This window comes from Lissotriton vulgaris, chromosome 3_1 (genome assembly GCF_964263255.1).
Source record: "Lissotriton vulgaris chromosome 3_1, aLisVul1.2, whole genome shotgun sequence".
Lineage (NCBI taxonomy): Eukaryota > Metazoa > Chordata > Amphibia > Caudata > Salamandridae > Lissotriton > Lissotriton vulgaris.
The window spans coordinates 1,274,135,965-1,274,157,331 of record NC_141689.1 but is presented as its reverse complement, the minus strand read 5'-3'; the positions used below and the strand labels follow the sequence as shown (position 1 = coordinate 1,274,157,331).

The 21,367-nt window shown below is 42.9% G+C and overlaps 1 protein-coding gene across 1 annotated transcript in view; it reads right to left on the bottom strand.

Moving 5' to 3' along the window:
• Nucleotides 1–21,367, bottom strand: part of LOC147727785 (uncharacterized) — a 1,253,841-nt gene that overhangs the window by 657,033 nt on the left and 575,441 nt on the right. The window contains exon 4 of the mRNA XM_086963180.1: nt 12,572–12,670. Coding sequence (XP_086819306.1) covers nt 12,572–12,670 — 99 coding nt within the window. The remainder of the gene's footprint in view (nt 1–12,571; nt 12,671–21,367) is intronic.

Genomic DNA, 21,367 nt, shown 5'->3' with positions numbered 1-21,367 from the left:
GCCCTCTTCCCATCGAGGTTGCCGGGATAAAGTAGGTCGCATAGCCATTCTTATGTAGTGGGGTCTTGCTCCACGTTTCTTGAAACAAGCAAATCTCAAACCTCTCAATCCATGAGACAAGATTAATTATTTTTAAGTTTCCCTTTACACTTTTGTCAGGAACTTGAGGAAGAATACCCTCCTCTAGTATAATTTGATGTTTTAACTCTTGGTCTCTGGTCTCCATCAGCCCGATATGTCCTTTAATAAGTGGCGACTCCACCCCCGGCACCACAAGGCTAACAAAGGTATTGGACTGGAGCTCAGTCATTTGGCCTATGTATGTGTGTGTAACATTATTTAGTTAGATCTTAGCCATAATGGTGACTGGCGAATTTGTATGTTTGAATACGCCGGGGGGGAGGAACTATACTCCAGGGACACTAGATTTTCAGCAATCTCCATATTGACTAGTTGTATTTCTATGCAATCTGTAGCAGAGCTGGGCCAAGACAGTCTTTTGACCTTAATCAAGTCTTCCCTGATGACCGACCTGCACCCTCTCACGTGTCGCAATCAGTGAATAGCTCTGTTAGAGATGGAATTGCTACTCTCATACGTGTTTGGGGCTAAGCTTCGGTACCCCTGTCATAAAGACAGTGGTGTCAGTGGGTTTATTAGGTATCCTGCTCTGAGTAGTGGGTCTTTTATCCCCCCGATTTGTCATTATGTTTGTTTCTATTGGGTCTCTCAGATGTTTATTGTTACTCCCCAAGACATCATTTGTTTCTCGTAATGGGCCCTTCTGCTTCACTGCATCTACATAGGAGCTAAGATTGCCACTGCGCCCTGATGCTGCCCTATCAGTCTCTATTCGAGGGGCGGTTTTAGGAGTCAGCCCTCTTGCTACAGTAAGGCCCTTAGGAGGGGGTATTTGCTTAGATGAGGATTTCGGCGGGTTAGACCTCGACGCTGTTTGGTGGTCACTTAAACTGCCCATCGTTCCAGTGCTATTGGTGCCATTTTCTGATACTATTCGTGTAATACAGGCTTTAGCCGTTGCTAATAAACCCAGGGATTGGGGGGAGCTAACATGCATTCCTCCCTGCTTGCTTAGATCCAATAGCATTTTTTGTATTTGCGCTAATTCTGTTTCTAACCATCCCATTTTCTTTAAAATATTCCCTTTAAAGTCCTGGCAACTGGGACATTTTACTGTATTGACTCCGGATGGCTCTACGGGTCTAGAAACTTGTTGTAGCACCTCACCAAACTCTCTGGGTTCCCCTTCTAGCGCGGCGTATCTATTGGAGCAAAAAATCCCCTCCACTCCTGCAGACTCTTCCCCACCCAACTCTATGATCTCTATTATGTTTGGTGGAATCTCCCCAATTCCATTCGAGTTCAAGTTACATCCCCTCTGTGTTTGGGTGACATTAACCATGATGGGGGTTATTGGAGGAGCATGAATTTCAACTACAGAACAGGCGGATGGGGATTTCTTTAGTAATAAGGGCGGGATTATTTTGTCACTCTTCTAGGTAGAGCCTTTTAATGCAGAGTCTATATTACCTAGCTCTTCTGAGCTCAGTGTTCCCTTAAGCATCTCCTCACAGTCATCTACAATTGATTCAATTCTTGAAAGGACACAATTAGATGCAGCGTGTAGGGATTTAGATTTTTTGGCTTTTTTCCCTTTTTTCAGATTTGAAAGGTCTGTGCCCCCTTCAATCGCCTTTCTTATCCCCATTGTTGTAATACGGCCTTTAACTTTCCAAGTCCACCCTCAGCTTCCTTTCGCTCCAAGGGGCGTCAACAAGATCCTAACGGCCCACCAATTATCCCACAGTACCTTAAAGGTGATTGGTCTCTGTTATAAGACGGTCTGTTGATCCAGATGTACAAGGAATAGCCCTGCCCTGCCCTTGTCTGTCCCTGACTGTCACAGACTGTCCCGCCCTTGTCCCGGGCTTCTCCCGGCGCGCGCGTCCTGCGGGACGAGGGACCGAGGGAGCCTTTATGCTACTCCTGGCGCTTCTCTCTGATGTCTGCTGCTGCTGGGAGGTCTGGCCACGGGAGTAGGAGGGGCCCGGCGGAGCCAAGCCCGGCCGGAGGAACAAGCGGAGCAAAGCCCGGCCCTTAGATGCTGCCACAGGGATTCGGGGCTTGGCGGAGCCAAGCCCGGCCAAGTGGATGTGGCGGAGCTATGCCCGGCCCTCAATTTGATAATTTTAATAACCTATAATATATAGTTCGATATTTTTACTTTCTATATTTATAAAAATCAATATTACATTACTTACCTTAAAAACGATATTTTTGATGACTATATTCTGTGCAGTCAATATTTTGTCCATTCTATATTTTGAAGTCGATATTTGAGTAATTCGATATTTTGAACTTGATATTTTGTCTGTATACCCTAAAACTCCTATGTGACACCTCAAATTGAGGTACAGATTGTGCACTGTAGTGAAGGTAAGAACCTTAGACACCCAATGTAGGGTAAAAATAAAAAGATTTTGCACTGTGTGAAGATACCCTAAGTAGAGTAAAAAAAAACGTATTGTGCACTAATACAACGTGAATGTAGACTTTTCGGGAAGGAACCCAAAATAAATGGGTAGGAACCCATGACTTATCTCTTATGAAAGAACAGCCAAAAAAAATGCAAGAGGACTGGAACCTATGCATAATTGCCCTGAAAAAATACACTTACATATAAAACAAAACAGCAAGAGTACTAAAATAATGCATAAAAAGCGACATAGCAGTATGCATAAAATTAGGATTAAACAGACATTGTAACTTTTTGAAAATGTTCCTAGCTTGTGTAAGAAAGGGTTAACATTGCTGACAACGTAGATGTGGATGTGAGCGAAAATAAATAGTACCAAAAAAAAACATGTACAGCAAATACTTCAAGACAAATCTTGTTGTAAAACAAACCACAATGTCCGCTCCACAGGTGACAGACGTGAGAAGTCCCATGCCGCAGAACCAGACTCCTTCAACATCGATGCATGGACAAGAGGCTATACTGAAGAAAGGACGTGGTTGGCAAATGGAAAGACAAGAATAGAATACTGTATAGCTGGAAATTAGAAGATGCTGCAGTGGTGCTAGATGGCCACTAGATGGCATGGCTGAATAACTGTTGTATTTTCGTGGTTCCGAAATATAAACGACACTCCAAAAGCACATGAAAACGAAAAAAAAATGAAAAACGCTGTAGATGTAGAGACTCAAATAGTATCAGTATACATTTTCATCCACAAAATGGGGGCACGTAGCCTACGCTGCACCGGGTGGCTCTCGACACGTTGTTGCAGGACAGACCTGAGTGAGCATGGTAGAAGCAGTGAAGGTGCCAGTAGCATCGGAGAGCACACGGAGCTCAAGCACGAGACAGCACAATCAGGTAAGCTTTTACGCGCTCGCGCACAGTTTTTTAAATACATCGTGACAGTTAAACTGCTGTCAGCCACACGGAGACAATATCAATTGTAAAATAAGGAATGTAACTAGAAAGAGAAAACACAGTACTTGGAGTGGCTCACAGTAAAAAAAAAAAAAATCGAAGCACTGGTGCAGTAACACTTGTAAATAGAACAAAACTCACTTGATGACTGCCAGGCACTCCCCAAGCAAACGCTCTCTAAGTAGCAAATACAGGCAGTGTGCAGTACTTCTCTTGTGCAAAGAAGGTAGCTCACGATGATCTTTTTATAAAAAAGGCCATAAGCCATACAAAATGTTTAACCCTCACAGGTGCAGAAACACAAGCAACCACAGATTACTTTATTTGAAAAGGCACTGTATACAATTGATGTGGCTCTTGAAAACGTTTTTTCAGGTTTTATAGACATTTATTGTAGTATTGGATCATCTGTGCAACGTAGACAGAGTTGAGACAGGCTGTAGGAACAGCAGGCAAAAACTTGAGGTGCAAGTAGACTGGAACTGGCATTCGCATGAGAAAATACACTTCTTCACCAGACAGTGTATAGGCGAGATGATGGCAGACTCACCACACAAGACACAAGCGTTGGCAGGCTTAATCTCACTGCAGAAGCTAGAACAGGCACTTTTGCGTTAAGGGCGACCGGTGGGAGGTCACTGGTGGGGTTGATGTGTGCCAGAAGAAGAGTTGGAGCCGCTGTAGATTCAGAAGTAGCTGATGTCCTCACCGGTCCTCAGAGGTAGCAGATGCAGGTTCTTTAGATAAAATCGTCGCCAATAAAATGTAGTAACTGACTCCACGCAGGTAGATGATATTCAGGAGGATTTATTGAAGTTAGTTAGAAGATTCGAAGTACAATGGTAATCAGCCCCACCAGAAGCAGCCTGCAAGGCGCTCAGCCCTTCTCCAACTGTGTGATTCATACACCGACATTCTAAGTGACATCATCTTATGAGTGTTCCACTGGTGAAGCAGTGGAAGACATGTAAAACATAATAACCAAGATACTACAGTCTTTTTATACTTCTAAAAGGAAAATTGATATAAGGACGTGATTTACAGGCTATATTCGAACTACTACTTCTAGCTCTGGACTATTCTATCCATATTTTGCGTGCTTTGATCTATCAAATTAGATGTGATTTTCGATTTTTGTTCTGACGTTACATAGAAGGTATTTATATCTAATTTCAACACTGTTTTATTAATCACTAACTCGGTGTTCTCAATGGGCATTTTGATTGGTTCCTCTCTTCTATTTTTCATTCGCAATTTTATTTTGTTTTGCACACCACTCTTGATGACTATACATCCTTTTTAGATTGAGGGGAGTCTCGCAATTAATTATTGGGAGATTCCCTGTCTTGGTCACTTTCTCTTTTTTGTGTATGATCACTAACGTAAAGGGGATAGGGACTCTTTGTTTAAGCACATTAGAGAAATTCAAATTGTTAAAAATCAATTTTTACAACAAATTCGCTATATCTCTCCATCAAATTGTAACTGAACAAACAAATTAATATTCTGTATGATCTTGCCATCAGCCTTGAAAAAGTCGCGAATGGCAAAGAAACACGTGTCGGCTGGCTGTAGCTGTATCATTGGTGTAAAACAACTGTCATGAAGATCGCTGGCTGAACAGAATTTGTTACATGAATTTTGGATTAAAATAACTTTGCTGGTTGGGAGCAATCAGCTGTTTACTTACCTTGTGCTGTGCTCTGTCTATGTTTAGAATTAACCCATTTGTTCATTGCCATTGTGCACAATATTTATTGTCATTCCCAGTATTATTGCACAGGAATCATTCTTTCTGATTATAACACATGCCCCCTGGTTCTGTTGTGAGTAGTGTTCCCTGGTAACTATTTTTCGAAAAATGTACAGAGGGCTTCACAACTTGCTCCCTGAAGCGGATCACTGACGGCTGAAAAGCCATGCCTACCTCACTTCTCAGCAGCCTATTTAAAACAAACACCGAGTCCTCCAAGAAGTGAAAACCTGCCGCAGGACTGCTTGTGGTAATCTGAGTCTCTACACTAAAAGCTGAGCAGCTTACTTTACAGGGCGCAAAGTGCACTGTCTCCAGGGGCATGTCTACCATTGCTTCTACTAAATTTACTACTGTATAAGCACTTGCATTTCATAAATCTGTTCCTGGGACCTGGCCTAACCGGGGAACATATACAAAATGCACTATTTTCTTTTCAATTTTGCCGTGGATACATGAATACATTTGTGATTTTGCAGCAAAATTAGAGAAAAAAATGTTTTCATCCCCAGAAGGGTCACTGTAGGACCCCACCACCACACATAGGGGTCAGGGTATTCCTACCCCACCCGTTCTTCTTAATTTTAACCATTGTTATTGAGACTTGGCTAAAGCCTGCCTGGTTGAAGGGTTGGCAGTCAATCGGATTTCAGCGCGGGGACTGTCAGATCTGCAGAGGATCTGTGCCCCTATATTTATTTATTTATTTATTTTTTTAGTCCTCATTTGCCAATGTTTGTATTAGGTGTCAAAGGATCCAAGCGGCTGCAGCTGGATGAAAGACCTCGGCTTCTCCTTCAGGAGAGGGATGTATAAACATCCTGAGTCTTTTATGTGCTGCCAACCTGGAAACACCCCTTTAAACAGGTGCTAAGCTTTGTACCACGGAACTAATGAGCTGGAGGACGCCTTCCTCCCTTTCAAGCTAATTGTGTATCATGTTGTTAATTATTGGACCAGTCAAATTACAAAAATAAAATGGAGAAATATTTACAGAGACAACAAAACAAAAATGAAGAAGAGGAAACAAGCCAAACCCATCACAGCCTTTTTTTCCCAAATTATCCAATAGGTCCAAAACCTTCCGGGCCTGTCGCTTTCCCTTTCTTTAAGCTACTTAAGGCTTTTTCAACCTCTTCCATACAAATAGGAATATTTAGTTTTTCTCTTAAAGCCCTTGAAGGTGTGGGAGGTCTAAATTTTGAAAAAAGCCTCAATTTGCTCCTTGCTTGGTGCTACATCCTTCATCCTTCATGTACTGGTCTTGAAAAAACTATACAAAGGCATTTTCAATTTCGCAAGCTTCCGAAATTATGTTACCTGAATTCAGGCATTTTAGGTCTTTTATGAAGTTCCTGGACTGGTTAGCGTTGATCTTCCGAACTAATATTTTTCCGCATCCCACCCCATATTCATAATAGGATAACCTGCTGGCCTCCCATTTCCGCCTTACTATAACCTCCACAGAATCAGCTTGCTTGGATTTTGCCAGCTGCAATTCCTGATTTGAACTATATTTAAAGGGGTAGGTACCTGTGCCAAAGTACTTTGGAGAGTTTTTATGGGGATTTCGAGAGTATTAATTTCTTCCCTGCCCTTCTAGCTATGGGCAGAACCTAGGCTGGATAGAATGCCTCAAAGGAACGCCTTATATGTCTCCCCAAAAACATTTCAAGGGTTGAAAAGGAAAAACGCCTTTGTGGCCGCCCTAGGATTTTCCACCACCTCAATATGCGATTTACTGTCCAGTGTTGCAGAGGGGCTTTATCTCTGAACATAATCTTGAGAGAAACTGCAGAATGATCCAATAGATGTTCAGGAACATACATGACTTTCCTAATGTTTTTACTAATAATTAAATCTACCAGAAAGAAATCTACCCTGGAACAATGACTGTGTTTTGTATTGTGGAAAATGAAGCTTTCCCCTTCTATCCCACCCTTGTAGTTCATAGTCCAGCAGATGAATACAAGACCTTTGTCCGCTATCAGTTGTTTCAGAGTCCCTCTAGTATTAGGGTTTGACAACGCTGCCCTCTTAGAGGTTGTATATTGTGCTGGATCCAGACAAACATTAAAGTCACCTCCCAATATGATGGGATGACTAATGTCAACTAAGTGTGAAAATAGGGTGCGTTAAGGTGCCTGGTCATCAAGGTTAGGGTCATAATATCCAACAAAAGCCAACCAAACATTATACATTTTAGCCTTAACTATTACCCACCTACCGGATGGATCTACTACACACTCCCCCGATATGGCTTGGATGAATTTTTTTTAAAAGAAGAAGAACCCCTTACACTGTACAGGACTGTGAAGTGTATATGCAATGCTCAATCCATTGCTGACTCCTTAAGATCTCAGGCCATTCTTTTTTGGCCAAATGTGATTCCTGAATAAAAAAAACATCTATACCCTTAATTTTCAAATACTCCAAGATTTTCCTCCTTCTTGCAGGAACCCTGAGACCATTGACGTTTCAGGATAGAATCTTTAAAAACCTGGGCCTATCCAAATTTGCGATGAGGTGAATAGTAAATTTAAAAAATAAATGCCTAACCGCCTAGCTCTTCCAATCAGACTAGGAGACTTACATAACTGAAAAAAGGATCCGGGTCTGACAATTACAAAGGAACAAAAATTATTTTCTTTTTTTCCCACATACTCTTTCACCCGGTGCAAAAGTGCTTAATTTACATTTTGCTGTGAGTCCCTCCTTCCTGAATTCGCCCCCACCCTGGGTAACCCTCCCTTTACACTAGAGGCATACTGATGTAACCTCATATGAACTCTCTCGCTATGCTAGAATGGAAATATTGAGAATTATACTTATTGTGCCTTAATCTGTTCGATAAATGTAGTAAATTCGCTTGGGACCCAGAAGTTGAACGTTTTATATTTCGCATCATCCTCAGCGTGGCTGGAATCAAATGTTTGCAGTAGCTCCCATCTCCCTCAATTCCTGAATGAATTTGGCCAATTCCCATTGCCTGCCCTGTGTGGCAGGCAAAATATCTGATCTAATACAGAAGGTCCAGCCATCTTTTTTTAAAGACTCCTGCTTTGAGGGCTTCTGCGAGAATTTTGTCTTTCAAGGTGTAAAATGTAAAGTTCACAAGGATCTTTCTTGGATTTTTCATTCCCGAACGCCTCATTAAAGGATCCCTGCGTACTTTTAGAATATCCTTTTCTAGGCAACTTTGATTAATTTCCATAATAAATTCCTTTGGAAGATTTATCACAAAACATTCTAATGTCTCCCCTTTCGAGGCCCTAGGGCACATTCAGATTTCGAATATTTTTTCTTCTGGCATTATTCTCTAAAGACTATTTCTGAGCTCTTCCTCACTGTTCTTCAGACTCTGTATCTCTCCCTTATTGGCAGTTGGAGAGGTCTTCTAAGGAGAACTCCATGACCCCGACTCTTCCCTCCAAATTATTAATCTTTACCTCAAGAGCCTCAACAGAACCCTACCATTTTTGGCTGATTTAGTTCACAAATCGCAAACTTCTCCCGGACCTCTGTTAATAGAGTAGGTAGAATTTCTTCCAGTTCAGGGCTGTTAGTCTGCTTAAAATCTGCATTAACGTATCCATCCTGGACCCGCGAATGGCTCTCAGAGACTGTAGGACTTAGAGTCAAATATGTTCTCTAATTGTAGGGCATCTTCCTGAATGTTACCAGAAACTGTGTCCTCCATAGTTTTTTAGGGGGCTCTTGTCTCAACACGATGAGACAATGATATTGAGGAACAGGTCATTAAAGTATCATGTCCTTGAGCTTGGGCTTTGACTTTAAAATACGCGTGGAGTGATGAAGTTATTTGTATATTCTTTGTCTTCTTTTTCGTATGCCTGGTATTTGCTTTCTTCTGTGCCTTTTCCCCTTGAGAGATTTTTTGACACACGATCCCGCGAAACCTGGGAGGATAGAGGGGGAGCACATGGTATTTTGTAGCTTGTATGTGTTGCTTTCAGGGAGGCTATAGGAGCAGAGAAGATCTTTCTCTCCACAAGATCATTAGGAATATTGCCCCCTCCCCCCCAAATATTTCTGCTTCTCAATGTATACCTCTTAATACTGCACACTGACCCTTCCCTGGACTCCTCGTTACTTTGAGCAATGACCACTTTATGCCTGGAGACACCTCCTAAGCTGCCAATGACTTTTTCAGAGGCGCGCTTCACTTCTCCTTACCGGAGTCACCAGGGGGCCCTGGAAGGCATGTCCCTGCCGTGTCTGTCGCTCGATGATGCATCCCCTGACGAGCTGTAAACATACATCTTTCTCTCTCTGCGAGGCCCACAAAGATAATCCTTGCTGCAATGCGGTGGCCCCAGCTAAGTCGTGCTGCAGCCTCCGCCCACACGCCTCTTCAGGGCTCTGTCTCGCAGCGAGCAACACGGAGAGCCAAGTCCAGAAAAAGCAACCCTCGCCATCATCACAGCCAGGAAAACAACCTTAACAACGTGGTTGTTACATCGCTTTAGCATTACATCGACCACGTGTTACAACGCGATGCCATTACATCACAAGTCATTAGATCAACGTGCTCTAGATGGCGCTCCAACCTAAGGAATGGTATGATTTACCTTTCCAACACCTTCCCTACTGTTGCCCAGGGTGGAGTTGGAATAGTCAATTATATTTCGGAAAGCACTTGGACTACCTCCTCCCCTTCGGTGATATTGAGTATGGCTCAGTACTATGAGCATTGAGAATATAAGGAAAAGGACTAGGTGGAGAAGAAGAGTAAGGATTTGAAAATGAGGGTATTGCAGTAGCAGGTTGCAATAGGTTCCGGAAGGGGATAAGGCACTGGTCCTGCTCAGAGGTTGCTGGGTGCCAGTAGAGGAGGTACACCCTTAGGGCCGAATCAGTGTGCATCTTGCAAGAAGGAGGGACATTGGCGAAGGGAGTGTCCAAATTAGTTACAGAAAATTGCAGTACCTAGAAGGCATGGTTTGAGTGGAAGGGTTCGTGATGAGATTGGTTGGGATGAGGTTCAAGCAGGTGCATACTTGGGGAGTCGTTCTGATCAGAACTATTTTGATGACCCTCGGGGAAGGCAGTACTATCATGATGATTATGACATGAATGAAGCTGCGGGGATGTCTCATGGGTAGGACAGCCAGGGACAGGGGAAGGGACCAGTCCAAATTTCTGTAGATCAGCGTGGTCCTTATGTCACAGCAGATTTGCAAGATTCGGCACAGAAAATGTTGGTGGATACAGGTGCAATGAATAGCTCTGTTTCTCGTTCTCTGATCCCCAAGGCAGCCATGTCTGGCCGTAATAATGCTTTGGTAGGTTTTCCAGGCGTACCGTTTATCAGCCCTATTACTAAACCTCCTGCTTTGACTGTTGGTCCTTTCACTGTGGACTCCCCATTTTTGTTGACGGCGAATTGTGAAGAAAATGTATTATCATTGGATTTGTTCAAAAAGCTACATGCTACCATTCCCCGGATGGTGTTTACATGACTGTTGGACCTAATATGGTTAGTGCAAAACAGTGTTTGGAATTAAGGATGCGCCGTCCTCATTGTGGGCCACAGAGGATATGGATGTGGGGTTGTTGCAGATACCACCAGTTTCTATAAAGGTCAAGGATAACGCTGTGCTCCCTTGTATTACCCAGAATAAAATATCACAAGCTGAGGAACAGGTGCTGATGCAGTATATACAGGACCTGATTAAGTCGGGGGTGGTTGAGAAGACAGTAGCAAATATATGCAATAGCCCCATTCTTCCTATTCTTAAGAAGGCACCTCTGGATTCCCCTGATGCACGTCCTGATGTTTATTGCTTTGTGATTGTTCTACGGTAGAATAATAAGATATTAGTCCCCCAGTTCCCAATGGTTCCATACATCACCGTTCTCTTGGCGATGATGCCTCCCACAGCGAAATAGTTTTCTGTGATTTATTTGAAAAAGGCTTTCTTTAGTATTTCAATTCATCCAGATAGTAGGAATCTTTTTGGATTTGCTTTGGCTGGTAGGAGCTTCCAATTTTGTTGAGCTCCTCAGGGGTACCATGGAAGTCCCAGTATTTATAACCAGGCTTTGAAAAGTCAATTGGACTCTCTCCCTGTTCCCCCAGGTAATGTATTATTGCAGTACATGGATGACATTTTGGTAGCCTCCGATACCGAAGAGGGTTGTCGGGATGCCACGGTAAAATTGTGAAGCATTTGGTGAATAAAGGACATAAAGTGTCTCTTTCCAAGTTCCTATATTGTCAACAGCAGGTCACCTATTTAGGTCATCTGCTGTCGAAAGAGGTTGGAGGCTAACACATGAACAAGTTGATGCTATTGTCAAGATTCCTGTCCCTATGACACAGAGGTATGTACCCGCTTATTCTTTACTAATACAGCCCCTGCTTCTTTTAACAACTAAAGATGTACATGAACCCTTGCCCTGGACACATGAATGTCAGCATTCTTTTGAACAATTAAAAGTTGCCCTTTGCTCTGCATCTGTGCCTGGTACACCTGATTATAAGAAGCCTTTCGTGCAGTACGTACACAAAATGGCTGGAAGTGCACTTTCGGTGTTAACACAATCCTTTGGAGGTAAGCAGAGGCGGTTTACTTACCTTTCTGCTACTCTTAACCTGGTTGCCAGAGCCCTCCCGAATTGTTTTAGAGCCACCACGGCTCTGGCAGTCCCTATTCGACAATCTGCTGAATATATGATAATGCTGACCAACACTGAGTAATATAAATTTGTGCCATAGGGAAACTATGATTTTTTTTTCTTTTGAGGAATATATAGGGAACAAAAAAGTAATAAATGCAAATTTGACTGAATGGTCGTTCCATCACAAGTACAAGAGGGCAGCTCATTCATTGAATTGGTGTTAGGGGGAAACCAGCATAAGAGGAATATACTTTTTACAAAACATTGTTAATATAAAATAGTGCTGGGTATTTTGGACAAGCACCATGTAAGACTGCACATAATACTTCAGGGGGGGAACCATATGATGTAGTCCTACAGTGCTTTTATTTTTGTTCTGCTCCCAGCTATAAATAGCAGACTTTGTTAAAAAAAATCTCTTTAAGCTTAGCGTTAGGGAAAATGGCACATATAGATGGAGAGTCAAATAAGACTAAAAAACCCAGGGCTGTCAGGGTGGACTCTACATTGTTCAGCCATGGTATCTTATTTGCAAAATCCAATTTAAAACAATCTTTTAGCACCACTTGGCTCAATATTCTATTCTCCCTTTTCCATATTGTATGTCAAAATATTAGTGAATCAGATGGAATTGTGTCAACAATATGCAGTAGACATAACTCACTATGACAAATATAGTTTGCACAGCTACAAGACAAGGAGAGCACTCTTACCACATGGAGGCACTGCTGCGCCCTGCACAGATGCCCGATAGATGGCCATGGAATTTGCGTGGAGTGGGTCCAAATTCGTTGGCACAAAACTTGACGTGGCTGAAATAGAAGAATAGCTCTGTTTAAAACCATATCTTTCCATAAAAACTTTCCATCAAATATTACCCCAAGGTACGAAAGTGTTTCTACTACCTCTACCGTCCTGTAGACTATATGGAATTTGGGGAGTTTCTTTGTGCGTTTACCAACAATAAGAGCACACTTTTGATTCATTCACATGTAGGTCCAAGCCATCCATAAACCTCTGCAATGCCAGGGGAGTCCTGGCTAAAATCACTATGTTGACTGCATAGAGGAGTATCAGAAGAGGGGCTGACTCAATATAGGAAACGTCCCTAACACTCCCCGCCAGGACTGCATCCACTCTATTAGTGTAGAGAGAAAACAGGAATGGTGCAAAGAAGAACCCCTGTCTCACAAGATTTTATACAATCCCCATTCCGTGCTGTAACAAACACATGCCATTGCACCTGAGTAAGCTGTCTTATGGACCTAATAAAAAGTAGGTAAACTCCCATGCTCTCTATAATTGCCATAATTTACTATGGACCCTGTAATCAAATGTGGCTGAGAGGTCCATAATGGCCATAAAATGTTGGCCTTTCTTAGGCACTGTGTATTTGGCCATCACCATACTCAAGATAAGGCACTGAACAATGGTTGCTTTACCTTTTCTGAAACCATACGGTACTTCGGTCAGGGCTTTTGTTTTCCCCACGCATTCCTCTACTGTATTTAGTCTCATCAACTTAGCTGTACTATCCATTAGAGATATTGCCCTATAATTTACTGGGGTTGCCTTGCCCCCTTTTAAATATGGAAACAATTATTGAATGCTTGTTTTAAGAGGGCCCATATTGGTTATAGCAATAAATACATCCTTCAATATGGGAGCCCATAAGACCTAAGTCTCCAAGAAGATATTTACATGGACCCTATCCGGTCCGGGGGCCTTCAGGAAAATACTGTTCTGTGGCTCAAAAGGGTTCCCCAGCATCTTTTAAAAATGGGGCATTCACCACCTTCCAAAACCCTCTACTATCATTCATCTCATTTTCTTCGTATCGTATCGTAAGGGGTGCTTGTAAAGCGCACTGACACCATGGGTTTCCTGGCGCTGGTTGGAAATAGAGGGGACAGAAAAGACTAACCAGAATGAGGGAAAAGCCAAGTTTTTAGAGATTTGCGAAAAAGAATCAAAGAATTAGAAGTTTTAAGAGAAAGAGGAAGAGAATTCCAGAACTTGGGGGCCAGGTAAGCAAATCTCCGGCCTCCAGATCTGCAGAGCTTGTAGGAGTGGACGGTTAAGAGATGAAGATAGGAGGATCTCAAGTTGCGGGACGGGCAGTAAGGTAGGATAAGAGTTTTTACAAAGATGGGACAGGAGCCAGCCAGGGATTTGAAAATGAGTCTCTGATCCACCCATGCTTCCTTCCTTAAACTATTTCTCCTAATCCCTCTCATCTCTTTATGCTTAGTACACACATCTTATACAAGGGAAGCATCTCTGGGAACAGTGTGCAAGGCATTGATCAAGTTTAAGAAGGCCTTAGTGCCATTTGTATCAAACTATTGCTCTGGAGGACACTCTCTAGTTAGTAATGGGTGTGTCATGTGCACTCTAATCATCCAAAACCTCCTCCAATGCCCTGGTTACCTATTCAGGGATAGCACTAGCATCTATACTGGCCATAACCTCAGCTTGTTTACATGTAAGTTCCATTGCAAAAGGTTTGCCTTGTCCACATTTTCCCATTTCAATATGTAACCTTTGCTTCTGGGGCTTTTTCCCACATTCTTTTTAAAATGTAGCTCCCAGTTCAAATCTCAAGTGAGAGAGGCATAGTCAATAAACCCTGAAAAGCTTAGCTGCATATTAGATAGATTGTCATTCAAGATTTTTGAAGCTAATACATAAACAATTGTGGACCTTTTATCTGCACTTCTCTAAGGTCCCATCCATGGATCCTGTGAGCGGATTTACCTGGTTATTATCCTCAGGTTCCATTCACAACAGTTTCTTTTTTTGCATTCCGATAATTACTGTGGTAAGAATGGTTAATGGTGTCTATTTCACAATCCATTATCCCACAAACTGGCGTCCCTACTTTTTGACAGCTTCTGGCAATAAAATATCCCAGCCAAATACATTTCAGGTGCTGGGATGTTGAGTGCTCATCTCATTAATCACCTGCTCCAGTTCTCCTGCCACCATAGACATATTGGCCTCAAAGTTAATAATTTACAATTATCAGATCCTAGTCTCCTTGCCCCATATACTAAATGATGAAAGTAGAGTGAATTGAAAAACTAAAGAATTCTCATTTTGAGAGTGTTAACTATCAATGTCAGAACTCTGGGCCAGATGTAGGTAAATTAGATTTACCGATTTTTAATTACCGAATTTTACTGATTCGGTAATTAAAAATCGGTAAATCTAAAGGGTGGATATGTAGGTATTTCCAGATGTGGAAATACCGAATCTGTAACAATCGGTATTTACCGATTCTGTAAATACAGAATCGGTATTTCCCATTGATTCCTATGGGCTTTGAAGCCCATAGGAATCAATGGGAAATACCGATTCTGTATTTACAGAATCGGTAAATACCGAATTTTGCAAGGGTGCAGGGGGTGTCACTTTGACACCCTCTGGCACCCCACAAATAGGCATGTGCGCCATGTGGCACACATACATGCCCTAAGGGCATGTCTGTCTGTCACATGGCTAGGTGTGCATGCACACATGTGCATGCACACCTGAATTCGGTATTTTACCACACAATAAGATTGTGTGGTAAAATACCGATTTTGTAGGGCCTTTGGGACTCAGAAGAGTTCCACCTACATCTGAGATTTACCAAATCGGTAAAAATACCGATTCAGTATTTTACAGAATCGATAAATTTACCGAATCGGTAAATTTACAGATTCTGTAAAATTGTGCCCCTAAATGCCAATTCTTGTATACCGGTCGGTAACGGCCGAAAATACCGATTTTTGGCCATTACCGACCGACCTACATCGGGCCCTCTATCTTTTGCTCTTACAGGCCCTGGATGTTACTGCTGAGGTTTGGTAGGAGCGAAAACCATCCATGGGACCCACTTCCCATGTTTCCTGAAGGCATATGTTGTCATGATATATTATCTCTATTATCCAGTTCATGTCATCCCTCTATTGTCTGAAACCCACTATGTTTCAGGGTACTATCTTGATTACTTCTGTCTCCCTCACCATCTTATCCTTCACCCATTTTAGTGATTCCCTACAACTCCCATCCTTAACTGTCTTGTTTCAGCTACTGGCCAGTCAATCACAATCCTCTAAGTTCTCCAGGGGGCAAACTTGTTTCTGGCTAGAATCTCAGGCTTCCTTTGAAAGTGTTGCTACAAAAAAGGGAGGAACATTATTTATTTTTCTCCCTTCCTCTGACTGGAGAATATCTTGTGGTTTGTAAAAGAAACCTAATGATAGGGTATATATCACAGCAATTAGCTGTAGATAAGAATAATTTTACTAGATCATTGCTCACTTGTCCAGCTAGTATTATTCCCCTGACTCCAATTTTTGTATTTAGGTATCAGAAGAATTTCTCACTAAAATGTCCTGAAGCCACATGTGTATTTGGTACGCCTGTAGACTACCCCAGAACTCAATGAATATAGGGATTCTTAGAGGGAATTTAGGGGTATATTTACCAGAACTACCGGTAACTAGCGTTACCTGTAGTTAGCAGCAATTTTCTTACTGCTGCGTATCACCGACAACTATCGCCTTGGTACCGATGTATATACAATACGTCGCAACATAGCAGTAGTTTTAGATAAACACGGTTAAAACTGTCACTAACACTAGCAATAGGGGATTAAAGGTCTGACGTTAGCGGGCAAAAAATGACACAACCCCCATGTGCACAATGCACAATGGAGCAGCCAGGATCAAGTGCAGCACAGATCAACAACCACCCCTAGACACCAATAGCCAGAATGACCACCCTGATTCCAGGGAATGAGAACATTCAGGACTACATCTATTGAAAGAGGTGCATCCCTGGACAGAACCAGTGATGTATCATGTTTCATTGCTCACTCCTTGCAACACCATGGCATCCAAAACAGTGAAAGCGCAGACAGACCCTGGGCCTCACTGGGCATGTGTCTGGGACCCAGAGTGGGATGCGGAGGCGGTGTGGAGTTGGTGGGCTGTGGCAGTAGACATTGAGGCTCGGCGATCGCCCATACATATTGATGAAGTCTGGTAGGTCGTACGGAGAAACGTTTGCTGACCTGTGTGAGATGACTGCCTTGAGCTCCTTGGAGCTGTGAACGGTAAAGGTGCTACTGTGCACCAATGTAGGGAGGCCTGTATCACATATTAAGCACCACAACTACACTGGGGTGCACAGAGGAGATAACCAATGGTGGGCCATGTCCCTCTGCATGACAGGCCGTAGGATGTTGGGCTAGTTTGCCACTGGTGCGCCGAAGGGAAGCCAAAGTCGAGCCCATCTGTATCCGTCTGCTCTTGTACCATACCCAGCACCAGAAACCCTGCCTCTCAAACACTCCATCGCTACAGCACCAGCACGCTCCTCGCCCTCAACCCTGGATGCAACGCCACCTGCCATCTGACATCATCGAAGAATACCCTTATACCTTCCTCCTGCTAAAACTGCAAACGCACCTCCTGTAACATCAGCACACCAGCGCCCCTTGCCACCCAGTCGACCAACAGTGCACCCAATCAACTCATCTGTATCCTCCTCAACGTGCTGTCCCTCCACAAATACGGTACAGACATCTGGGACCTCCTCGGCACCACCTCTTCAGACAACACCTTCTTCATGGAATCCTGGACCAACCTCTGCTCCGGACTGGACATTGCCATCACCATCCACAACGGCTACAAAATCACCCACAAGGACGAACCCGACTATGCAGGAGGACGTATTGCTATTGTCTACAAAAGCCCACCATGGACAACCTCCACTTCCAGATCCAGACCAACTCCAACACCACCCTCCTCGGCATCTGCATATATTGGCCCCCCTGCCATACACCCCCATTTACTAAAGCCATTGTGGACCTCATCGGACCTCAGGCTCTCCCATCCACCAACTATATCCTGCCAGGAGACCTCAAGGTCCACCTGAAAAAACCCAGTGACCAGAACACCACTGCCCTCCTGGGGTACCTCGCCAACATCGGACTCAAGCAGCTAGTCACCACACCAACCTACGTAGCCTGACACATGCTCAAGCCCATCTTCTCCACCAGTGGGATCTTCAGCCACAGCCAGACCACTGTTTACATCACAATTTTGCCATGCCCACTGTACACCATCACCATCATTGCCCCCCGGCACAGCTGGATCGAGACCACTGAAGAAGCTTCTCATCAACTCCCTCAGCACCACCACTCCGCCACCGCTTACAGATGCCAAACCCCCAGCGCACAACCTCCACAGATGGATCTCCAACTTATGCTGACACCCTGGCACCCTTCAAGGAAAGACCAGGCAAACAACACTCCAAGAAGGCATACTGGTTCACTCCCACCCTCCACTAGTCCAGCCCCAACTGTAGACATCTTGAGAAGAGATGGAGCTCCAAAATCCATCAAATCCACAACACAGTCACCCTTATGCACAAGGGTGCCTACGTTGGCGCCTGGCAGCTATTGTGTGCCAAGATAAGAGAAAAAGATAGGGGGCTTATACATGAGCCCCTTCTGACAGTTTCACACTACCAGTGCATAATTTACATGACATATTTGCAGAATGAATCTTGCACCACGTTGCACTGCATTTGCAAAGTGTTGCATCTGGGCATATGCATGAACTTATTAAAGCCCTATGCCACATTATACCTGTGTCAGGTATGATGTGTGCAGGGTGGGCGTTCCAACGTTCCTCTGCAGAGAGGAGTTGGCCTAACGGCTAAGGTGGTCAACCTTGAATCTGGTGAACTGGGTTAGAGTCTCCTCAATGACGCAGAACATCCTGTGATTCTGGGCGAATCACTTAATCTCCATGTACCTACCAAAAATTAATGTGTCCCAATGTAATGCAACTGGTGCTGTGTAAAGCACTCTGATACCCGATTTGGGTAAAATTTGCACTATATAAATTCAGTTAAATAAAATGCAACAAAGCCTCAGGAGTGGCGCAGTGAAATCCATCAGATTTCATTGCAACAATTCTAGAATGCCACTGCGTCAGAACCTTACACCTGACTCACAGCAGGTGTAAGGGTGATGCAGTTCCAAAGGGATAGGCTGGCCCCATGCATTGCTGGAGTTGCGCCATGCTTGTGACACAACTGCAGCAATGTGTGACTTTAGCTTTGACTTTTGCAGACGTATCTGTCATTAATTGCAACATGGAGTGCCAAACAGTGGAAACCGCGCATCCATGGTGTTGCAAGGAGGGTGCAAAGTGTTGCAGCTCTCTTTTGTCGAGTCGAAGCGATGCAATACTATTCATGAGTGGGGCCCAGGAATGCGCCCTCTCTTACTGCCCTTTTGTTTTGTGGCATAACCTTTCCAATGAGGCCCCAAATGTTAGCTCAATTTTAAGAGCCGGTATTCTCTGTTCTTAATAAATTCCCTAGCAGGAGTTTTGAGGGGATATTGCCAGACGGAAAATTAATCGTAAATATCGCAAAGTGGGGTTAGCATCAGTTTTTGCTCGGGAACACCCACCTTAGATCTCATTTTGGTTAAGTCCTGATAACAGGAGTGGTGGTTGAGAAAATTAACGTTTACAATAGAAAAGCGCTGATAACTGCAATTGGCGGCACTGTAAATAAGGCAATAAAAAAAGTTGCAGTAACGTCAACAAATTGAGGCTATTGCGGTGTTAAGTTCTTGTAAATATGCCCCTTATAGTCCTTAGTACTGTCCAACAAATCCCTTGGTTTAACTTTGTACGCAATTGGCTTTTGAAGCTCAGTGTTGAAAATATTTGGCTTGGCGCTATCAGCATTCACAAGTCCGTTGCAAGAATCATAAAGAACGTTATTGGGCTCTTGTCTGTGACAACTGTACTTTGCAAGAAACTAATGGACAACTAACTAAGAAATTCCTTAAATTTAAGGATACTCCTTCTTTTGAACTTGACCTTGGTATAATTAGTGCTGCACTCACAAAGAGTTTGTACGTGCAGTTTTGTTTTAACTGTCTGCCTACAAAAGTGTTTACCTGCAGGTGTAACAAGGATGCTGGTTCCATTCTTTGCCCTGCCTGTGTGCTGACACCGGAGACCGGGTAGCATTTATTGTCCTTTTGTCCGAAATATTTATATTTGAGGCGTAAATGGATACGGACGATATTTCTAAATCTTGGGACCAGAATCCACTCTATAGCTTATAGGATTCTGACATGAGACACTTCTACACCAGTAGTGTTTGCTGTCAGCCGTTATCTGGCTGTAGTTTGGCGCTAGAGTGAATTCATTTTGCCTGTGGTTGGTTCAGCCTTCAAGCTGTGATATTGTTTGCAGTATTCTCTGGTGGGAAGGGATGTGGGTGATGCTTTGGTATTTGTTGGGATGTATAGTTAAGTAATATTTTTATGTACAACTAGGATATTTTAAAAGTTTTGTTCTGAGTCACGCAAAATACATTAGAATGTTTGTATTTCCTACGTTAGATTAAATCTTTCTTTTTTAAATATATTTGTTTTCTCATTTCAACACCATCATTAAATATACAAATAGTTCATCGGGAAGTTTGTACATAAGTTAAAGAGAAAAGAGAAGAGCAATACATACCATTAAATATTACAAAACAAAAGGATCCTAAAACAGAGTGACAGCAGGATATTGTTATAAATATTAAATTCATAGCAGCCATTACATGGTTTCCAAAAAGAGAGGCTTTAAATAAATGAGTTAGAATATTGCTTAATAAATAATACTTAATAATATAACCCTAAAACAATTTATAAGCCAATAGTTATAAGCACCCAGCAGCCTGTTGTAATACTCAGAGATATAACCCTAAAAAAAGAGCGTTGATCAGATGATTGGCTAAGATCTGTTATCCAGTCTTTCCTCCTTCCATCTATAGACTGAGGCCCGATAGACCTGCCAAGTCTTCTGTCCGCCTCCCCTTTCTTTCACCGACCCTGTTTTCTGAATTGAAAATGGCTAGGAACCTTCCAAGCCATTGCTGAAATGAAGGAGCCAGCTGGTCCAATCACACCGAGGCTATGCAAATTCTCACAACGGCTGTAGCCACAAATAAAAAGTATTGGCATGCATCTTGTATTAACACCATTGCTGACCCCGAGAAGAATTCATTCAGGTGTTAGCATTACCTTTATGTTTAGGGTTTGATCTAAAAATGTTTCTATTTCCAACTTCAAAGTTTTTAAACGGGGGCAGGACGATAACATGTGTATTAAATCTGGTTCTATATTGCTACAGCAGGGACACCTGATCCCTTCCGGTCCCCCCATTGCGCTATTTTAGCTGTGGTTTGATACAGTGAGAAGATTTTTTTTAATGTGTTTGTAGCCCAGCTGTACACAGGATGGTCTGCCGTAGTTCAAGAGACTCAAAAAAATCTACCCTGATCTATCCTAAGCGTATCCACCCATAACCACCCTTGTTTCTCAAGATCATCCTGTTTCAACTGGGACAGTTCTGAGTAAAGTTTTCTGATGGTGCAGCTCTAACTACCCCTAAACACCTTGATAATATGGACTTCACAAAATTTGTTAGATCCCCCTT